The sequence below is a fragment of the Protomyctophum parallelum genome, assembly GCF_964188405.1.
Source record: "Protomyctophum parallelum genome assembly, chromosome: 7".
Classification (NCBI taxonomy): domain Eukaryota; kingdom Metazoa; phylum Chordata; class Actinopteri; order Myctophiformes; family Myctophidae; genus Protomyctophum; species Protomyctophum parallelum.
Genome location: NC_139705.1, coordinates 28,301,644 through 28,311,183, shown reverse-complemented (window position 1 = coordinate 28,311,183; position 9,540 = coordinate 28,301,644). Strand labels below are relative to the sequence as shown.

The 9,540-nt window shown below is 43.1% G+C and overlaps 1 protein-coding gene across 1 annotated transcript in view; it reads left to right on the top strand.

Annotated features, from left to right (window-relative positions):
* The window catches only part of LOC310861133 (cytochrome P450 3A30-like), a 20,334-nt gene extending 11,495 nt beyond the window's left edge, over positions 1–8,839 (top strand). Inside the window, exons 6-13 of the mRNA XM_083768467.1 lie at positions 194–282; positions 893–1,041; positions 1,730–1,857; positions 2,867–2,945; positions 6,765–6,925; positions 7,056–7,282; positions 7,539–7,701; positions 8,648–8,839. Coding sequence (XP_083624593.1) covers positions 194–282; positions 893–1,041; positions 1,730–1,857; positions 2,867–2,945; positions 6,765–6,925; positions 7,056–7,282; positions 7,539–7,701; positions 8,648–8,737 — 1,086 coding nt within the window. The 3' untranslated portion in view covers positions 8,738–8,839. The remainder of the gene's footprint in view (positions 1–193; positions 283–892; positions 1,042–1,729; positions 1,858–2,866; positions 2,946–6,764; positions 6,926–7,055; positions 7,283–7,538; positions 7,702–8,647) is intronic.
* The last annotated feature ends 701 nt before the right edge of the window (positions 8,840–9,540 follow it).

The window sequence follows — 9,540 nt, the reverse complement described above, 5'->3', positions numbered from 1 at the left end:
AATAATTGCGATTAGTTGATGATTATGTAATAATTGTTTGTGACAGGCCTAGTTGTCTCCTCTCCGTGTACAGATGAATGAGATCATTCTGCACCATTCCAACAACAATTCTTCTCTCCTCTATCTTTGTACAGATCTATAAGATCATGAGGCTCCATTCCAACAACATTTAATGTCTCTTCTCCTTGTACAGATGTATAAGATCATGCAGGTCCATTCCAACAACATGATCAAGGACCTTCACAGGAGAGCAGAGGCCGGGGAGGCCATAGTAGTTAAAGAGTGAGTGCAAGAGCCGCGATGATTACTTTTTGATTACAATTAAGTCATCTTAACGGCACAATGCAAGAAAAATCGAATTCCAATTGGTATAACTTCTATTGTACTTAGGCTATTCTAACTCACTTAGTGCCACAGGACGCCTTTGGACGCCTCCCCTTTATTTGGCTGATATTTTCATGAAAATAAATGTAAGCCATTTTTAAATTGGTGAGGGGCATGGGTATAAATTAATAGGAGTGCCATTTATAGATATATATAAGTATAATTAATAAGATATATTGTGATGATAATAGCACTTTTTGGTCATTTTGAAATAATTACAATTTGAGGAAGTATGAAATAAGGCTACATTGATTAAAACCAGGAAAGACTTATGCTATATTATGATATCAAAAATATCCAATAGGATATCTGGTCTCAGTCTCGCGTAGCCATACAACTATTCTACAATCTCTGAATGCCATGTAGATTCTGGAACTACAGCTCCAGAAATCCGAATAAGGAAGCTGCCATTTCCGTTCACGAAAATATATTTTAAATAGCTTTACAATACATGTAGGCCTATCTAAATCCATTTCTGCTGAGCAGCACTGTATTTTATTTTTTACAGTGTGTTTGGACCGTACAGCATGGACACGGTCACCAGCACAGCGTTCAGTGTGGACATCGACTCCATCAACAACCCGTCCGATCCGTTCGTCAGCAACATCAAGAAGATGGTCACGTTCAACTTCCTAAACCCGCTGCTCGTGCTCGTCGGTACGTGTGTTTGTGTGTGTGTGTGTGTGTGTGTGTGTGTGTGTGTGTGTGTGTGTGTGTGTGTGTGTGTGTGTTCGTGCGTGAAACCTGCACGATCTTATACACCTGTACAAGGAGAGGAGACATTAAATGTTGTTGGAATGGAAACAAGTGCCATGGCTTTTGGCCAAACGAGGTATGAGTTATGTCTGTTCAAAGGTTTCATTTTCAAACAATTGCTATTTGGCCCTTTGGCCAATTGGAGTAAGACTGGTTTCAGTGCTATTTGGCATGAACCTCAACCATACTGTAGTTTCATAAACATGTGCCGCTGTATGTACTGTATGTAATAGGGTCAGGAGAAGAATTTTCATAAAACTGCAATTTTTATTGGCTTTTCCACTTAAAGAAATGTACTCCTAGTTTTGTGTCCGTATAGGTCCAAAGTTCATAGACATTTTTGTGCATTTTGATCAAAGATTCCGAGTTCAGTTCAGTTGTAGTGAAATAAAAAGCATGATATTGTCCTCTGGATAGAAGGAAAATTATTGGAATTTGAAATAGTTGAATATTTAAATACTCAAGTAAAGTAACAAAAGAAAAAAAATTGTACTTAAGTTACTTTACACCAGTGTTCTTAACCAGCATTGTCTGTGATATTGTTTCTGCTAAGAACTGAACTTACATTCTTTCTTTTATTCCAATTCAGTTCTGTTTCCGTACCTGGGAAAGATCTTAGAAAAGTTTGAGGTGTCCTTCTTCCCTGCTGAGGTCTCCAAATTCTTCTACTCCTTCCTGGCGAAGATCAAATCTGAACGGAGCATAAACGACCACAATGTAATTGTCACATTTAGTTTTGACACTTATTTGAAGATGATTAAAGGTGCAGTAAGTTATGCCTGAAGGAGGGGAAAGGAACTGGTTTGAATAACGTGTTCCTTGTGCACGCGCTACGTCCTACCAGAGAAACTCCCCACTGTCAGGTGATAAGAAGTGGACTGCTGACTCCTCATGCATTGAAGGAAGCAAGCAATTATTATATCAGAATAGCGATTTAACTGAAAAGGCTTAAAGGGCCACTTCACCACTTTTGCAACCAGATCTTATTTGAATGCTGTTTAGTACTAGCCTGGTTAATAAACCAGACCGAATCAGCCGTTGGCAAAAATAAATTGCCTGCCGGCGGATTTCGGTCTGGAGAGGCTCAATTGTACGCCCATTTCCTACACCAGAGAATGTGGGCGGCCATTCGGGACACGGTATGCAATATGGGCGGGCTTTGGTACAGTGACTTTCAATGCTTGAGACCTTTGACTGACAGTAGCTCTGACCAAAGAGAAAATGTTTCCCTGGCAATGAAATCCAAGCTGAGCCTCCCCAGACTAATATCCCGCGGTCCGTGCGATATTAGTCTGGTTTATTAACCAGGCTAGTTTAGTACCCTTTCCTGGGGTTTTGATGTGTGTTTATGTTTTTAGATATTTTAGTCATGGTGCCATGTTCATGACCAAAATCCTGTCATGACAATGTGGTCTCACTTCCTTCCTGGACTACAAAGTTACACCTCCATGCAGCCTCCTCCCTCTCCACAAGGAGGTGAAGTGCACTAAAGCATTATGGGCATTGTAGGAATTGGGCAATCCAGTCAAACCCTAGGCAAACACAGACTTAATTATTTTTCTTGCCATAGGGTGCAAATTTCAAATTGTGCTACTGTTATCTACTAAAAATACTATTAACATTGAGTGACTGCAGTGTATTCCAGGGGTGAAATGTGTACCTTTAACCAAAAATCGTATCAGTGTGACCCACTCTAATCCCTAACTGTGTTAATTCAACCCGGCAGAACCGAGTGGACTTCATGCAGCTGATGGTCGACTCTCAGAAACCTGAGACCGCCAACCATGACAAGGAGATCCAGAAAGGTAGGAATAGAAACCACGCGAATAAAATAGAGATCTAACGATACAGTTTAACAGTGATATGATCGCATCACGGTATGTAGCAGACCCAGCTGGCAATAAGGAGTTGTAGCTCGACTGATGATTTTTCCCATTTTATTGTAGTAAATCAACGTGAAAACTGAAAGAAGCATACAATACATACATCAAGGTCAATCAACATTACTGTACATCAATAACTTCACATATCAGTAAATCATATATCAGCAGTTTCATATATAAAAGTAAATCACATTTATGCATTGCACATTCCCCAACTGTACATGTCTAATAATGAATACAATCAATGCATCCTGAACCATAAACAGTCCACCATAATCCACATTAGACAGATCAGGAAACAATAAAACTCTAAACAAACATTCAGTGAACAATAACAAGAAAACATCAAAAACTAGAAAAAGTGCCCTTCTGGCCACAGGTCTCCACCAGGAGGATAGGACTCTGTGTGAGATGTTTGGCAAAATGTTTAGGAGTACTATAAACATGTTTTTTTGTTTGTTTGTTTTTTGCAACAATTTTCTTCATTTTGTTGAGAAAATGCAATGTCGTCCTCGGCCTAGTGGAAATGTGCGTGTATAATTTCACGGAGATTGCACACTGTGTTTGTGATTTGTGGCATTTTGTCATGGACCAGTCATGTGAGCTTTGGAAGCCAATGTTAGCCAATCAGGATGGAAGATGGGACATGGTGCAGATCCGTGTTGATCACATGACTATGGAGAAAGTGTATACCGAATTGTGTGATGGATAAAATGTGTACGAGTAATCTACAGAAATGTGTTTTGCCTAAATCGGCCTCATGGTGGCGCTATAACAGGCCGTTGAAGAATATTTGGGGCAGAGATTCGTCGTTGACATCCAGAGAGTGTGTATGCAAAGTTTGGCATGGATCGGGCCCACGGTGGCGGAGATTAGCTGGTAACGGACGGACGGACGGAAGGAAGGAAGGAAGGATGGAAGGAAGGAAGGAAGGAAGGAAGGAAGCAGGACGGACGGACGCACTCACACACACACACACACACACACAGACGGAGTGCGAAACATACTCTCTCCCCAAGCCTTCGGCCTGGTGGAGACAACAATAACTTTTATGCCCTTCTAGCTAGGCGCTAAATCATTGAGGTCTGAACAGCTTGTCTCTCTCAAGGTCCATTCTTGTGTTCTCTAAAAGTTACATGGCAAGTTCTCCATTGTCCATGTTCATGTGGATCGCACCAAACATCCTTTGTTTGTGCGATTCCCCGTAGCCCTCTCTTGTGACAGCCGGAAGGAGCTGACTTCCGCTTCCGGCCAGGCGCTTCAAAATAAAAGTTTAGCCTTCTCTGGGTCTGTTACATGGTTGATGATACGATACATGGACGTACTGGTTCATGCATGGCGATACGATATGGTTCAATGATATGAAATCGATACAGTATAAAATATGTATAAACAAATGTGTGTCAAAGATGTGGGTAGATTTGCAGGTTTTGGAAGGGAAATGTGTTATTACGGATATAAATAAGTAAACACAGTGATTCTCTGGCAAATACACAGACATTATATTTGAACACATATGGACAAACCCGTACCGTGACATGAACAGATATTACACAATATCGACAAACCAAGTGTAGCAAACGGAAAAGTAATTAAACTCTTTATTTTGTCTTACAATTGCTAAATACAACGCACAGGTACTTCGTATCGATCTAAACTATTATTTGCATTGAGAAATGACACGATACGATACAACGTAAAACGGTACGATATGTTGCCATCTGCATGTAGATGCAGTTGTATTGTTGAAATTAAAATCGTCACTGACTCACTGCATCGTTACAGCCAGCGGCGCAACACTGACCGAACGCTTGGGGGGGATATAGAGAAAAATCCGTCCCCCCCCACCCTAGGGGAGGGGGGGATGGGGGGGTCTAACCACCAAAACGTGGGGTTATGGTTAGGGTCGGGTCGGACTACAGAGAGGTTGTTCCAGTGACTCAATGCACATACAATGCTTTGGCACAGTTATTATTATTATTATGAATTACCTGGCTGATTCCTCCTCCCATGTGTCTCAAAACGTAAAAGTTTAACCACATTATCAGCAGCGCCTCGAACAGGTCAAAACTCACTGACCATCTGTAAGTTAGCCTATTCTATATAAAATGTACAACACCTGGGCAGTTTTCAGGAGAGGAGAGGGTTCGCATGTTTTAAATATGTAGTTGCACCTTACCGGGTGACTGTTGACAGTTGTGGAGCTTTCTCTAGCGGCGTCGATCTCCTCCTTTCCCCATAAATCCCAAAATGGTGTAATATAATAATATAATTCCCAAAGTGGGGTCCGGGAACCCCCAGAGGTCCTTGAGCCAGGGGGTACAGCTACATGATAGTTTGGAACCAAATGGACCCTTAATTGTCGCCTTGTGGCATGTCATGTGGACGCAGCGGGGTCCTTGAAATTAAACAGGTTGAGAATCATTGCTACTGCTAGAGCTGTATAAATCTTCTCTTATGGGGTCCTTCTCTTCTCTTCAAATGCGGGGGGGGGGGGGTCCGCGGGCTAATACGTGTCCATTTGGGGGTCCTTGACACGAAAAGGTTTGGGAACCACTTAGCCCTGGAACATGACTGCCATGATGATTATCATGACAGTCATGCAGAAACTTTGCCCTGTTTTTTGCGCTCGCTGCATTTACAAGATTTCCGTATATAAACATTCAGATTTCAAATATAAAGTACTCACAAAGTGTCCCACGGGTGTTAGTTAGTAGCAGCGCCAGCGATTAGAATTGCTGCGTCCCGCGTTGTTTAATAAAAAGCATTTTTGTCCGAGCTCCCCGGCTACTTTTTTCAAACGGGGTTCGTTTGGGAAATCCACAGTTGCACACCGGGAGCGCACTCGCCTATTAGTCTGTATTGGCAGGGCGGTCAGCGTACCTATATCGAACACACCGAGTACCACCCTCCTCCCGACCGATAGGGGCGCGTAGTTGAAAGCCAATGGCAAAATAACACTTCGGATAAAAATGCTTTTTATTAAACAACGCGGGATGCAGAAATTCTAATCGCTGGAGCTGCTACTAACTAACACCCGTGGGACAAATTGTGAGTACTTTATATTTGAAATCTGAATGTTTATATATACGGAAATCTTGTAAATGCAGCGAGCGCAAAAAACAGGGTGAAGTTTCTTCATGACTCTCGTATGAATACGAGAGTCATGAACCATGGCTAGGAACCACTGTACTAGAGTAGAGGATAAAGTATATTCATTCATCTCCTATCGACTCCTATCGAGTCAATACACGTTACCAAAAGTGGTGCGTGACACCAAAAGTGGTGACCTATTGAATCCTGTTCCTGTATTATTAGAATCATTACGCAATCACCACAGAGTGCAAAGCACATTGGGTCACTGATGGCGGTGTAACAAATTCCAAACAACCGAACACGGTAGATGGGCCAAACCATTTTGGGATTTACACAGGGGTGGACCAAATATACCCTTCAAAATATATCGCGTTTATGAACGCAGGATTTCAAAAGTATTACTCCTAAGATAACTTTGGAGCCAGGGGGGATAAAGGGGGGGATCCCCCAGCCAGAGGGGGACCCCAAACTCATTTGGGGGGGACCAATGTGACGCTGGCAGGGGACGAAACCCCTCCGTCCCCTAGCTTATTGCGCCCCTTACAGCCCTAGAAGAACATGAATACCATCAGTGTGCCGACTTGGACTCTCTTTATGTGGACTCGACTACAACAATAGTGGTTTGTTCGTCTGTCTGTCTGCCAGGGCTGACGGATCACGAGATTCTGTCCCAGGCCATGATCTTCATCTTCGCCGGCTACGAGACCAGCAGCAGTACACTCTGCTTCCTAGCGCACAACCTGGCCATCAACCCTGATGTCCAGAAAGCCTTACAGGAAGAGGTGGACCAAGCCTTCCCACAGAAGGTATGAATGAATGAATGAATGAATCATGCACGTACCAGGTGTTTTTCTTGCTTACTGTATGAGCGTCTGATAAATTGCAATTGTAAATTGAGTGCTCTGTTTTATCTCCATCCACCACCTCCACCACCAGGCCAAGCCTACGTACGAAGGCCTGCATCAGATGGAGTATCTGGACATGGTCCTGAACGAGTCCCAGAGGCTCTACCCCATCGCCAACCGCCTGGAGAGGATCGCCAAGAGCTCTGTAGAGATCAACGGCGTCACCATCCCCAAAGGAACCTGCATCGCTGTGCCCGTGTACGCCCTGCACCGCGACCCGTCCCTCTGGCCTGAGCCCGAAGCCTTCAAACCCGAAAGGTAAGTTACGCCCTGCACCGCGACCCATCCCTGTGGGAGGAACCCGAGGCCTTCAAACCCGAAGGGTACAGACCCCTCCCTCTGGGCCGAACCTTAAGCCTTCAAACCCGAAAGGTATGGTGTTGAACGAAAACCCAAACGAAAATACAACCGGCGCTTGAACACATTTGGCTGTTGGTTAGAGCAGTGGTTCCCCAAACCTTTTAGCTCAAGAACCAAAATAAATTAGACTTTAAAAAAAAATCTATACTTCCAGGTTCAGCAAGGAGAACAGGGACCAGATGGACCCGTACGCCTACCTTCCGTTCGGCGCCGGGCCCAGGAACTGCATCGGCATGAGGTTCGCCGTCATGTCCATGAAGCTAGCCGTGGTGCAACTGCTCCAGAACTTCACCATCGTCACCTGCAAGGAGACCGTGGTGAGAAGACATTCTACTACGAATACACACTAACATCCACAGGACTGGCTCGTATATATAGGCCACAGGCAGATTGCCCAGGGCGGCAGTTGAGGCACCCCCCCCCAAAAAAGAAATGGGGCCATCGTCATTTTTCAGATTTCTACACATTATGAAACTACAGAATGTAAGCTTTCATTGTATTGTTCATTGAAAAATATTTGAAAAGGATATGACCCTTTGAAACTTGAAAAATCCAGCCTAGGGCGCCAAATTGCTTAGGGCCGGCCCTGAACATCCACAGTATCAGTATAACAAGGAGACTGTGGTGAGAAGACATTCTACTAATATACACATTATCCACAGTATCAGTTTAACAAGGAGACTGTGGTGAGAAGACATTCTACTAATATACACATAATCCACAGTATCAGTTTAACAAGGAGACTGTGGTGAGAAGACATTCTACTAATATACACATTATCCACAGTATCAGTTTAACAAGGCGACTGTGGTGAGAAGACATATTCTTCAGAAACGCACATCTTCTGTTTTTTTATGCTGAGCCAAACCGTAAAAACAGTACAGATGTACAGTACTTGTACATCAAGCTGCCTCACGCTACAGAAACAGGAGATTTCTATGGGCCTCATGGCTCGGCAAGGCTTACTACTATTGGAATAGAGAGCTATTTAACTCTTACATTAAAAAAAGTATAGATCTATACATTTGAATGATCTGTGATGTTATTGTGTTTGTCCAGATTCCCATGGAGGTATAGGAGTTGATCTGTGATGTTATTATGTTTGTCCAGATTCCCATAGAGCTATAGGAGTTGATCTGTGATGTTATTATCTTTGTCCAGATTCCCATGCAGCTATAGGAGTTGATCTGTGATGTTATTGTGTTTGTCCAGATTCCCATGGAGCTATAGGAGTTGATCTGTGATGTTATTGTGTTTGTCCAGATTCCCATGGAGCTAGGAGTGGACGGCTTCACAACACCAAAGGACCCCATCCAGCTCAAGCTGATCTCAAGAGCAGATGTGGCTGCTTAACCTGCTAAATGCTAAATATGCCTCAACATCATTTGACTGCGTTTCCATTCTTATGTAAGCTTTAACCATTCTTATTGTATATAATAAAGCGATTATATTATAGAGTGATTATTACATTGACCACCTGGTAAATACTCTAAGCCTGGTAATAATAGAAATATTTGAATTATGGAATAACTTTGGAAGTCAAATTAGGCCTACTGGATTAAAAACACTTTAGAAACACACTAGAGAAGAGTTTTGCTTCATCGCTGTTACTCATGGGCTGTGTGTGTGTGTGTGTGTGTGCGCCCGCGCGCACACACGCGTGCGTGTGTGTATACAGAGAGCGAGTTTATCCAGGATATCAGGACATTATACTGCCTTCTCAGTGCAGAGTTCAACAATGACTGCTTTAGAGATGAAAGCACGGAATGAAAGATAACACCCAACAGGTTTCTGCTACCATACTGCATTCAACAACAACAACACCAGTGTAATATAACCATTAGCTCATATATAGTAGCTGTCACACAGAACCAGTCCAGAGCACACATTCTAAAACAGTGGTTCTCAAACCTTTTCATGTCAAGGACCCCCAAATTGACACAAATTAGCCTGTGGACCCCAATTAGAAAATATATGCCAATGACACCCATAAGAGAAGATGTTTACGGCTCTGAATTAGGTCACAGTGCCCCATTTCTATCTCTGGGACCCCAATGCATATCGTAAAATTAATTTAACTCTGAGAGTGTACAAATGGATCCATTTGGTTCCGTCTGTAACTCTCTGAGTTACAGACTCTCTGAGTTACAGACCCA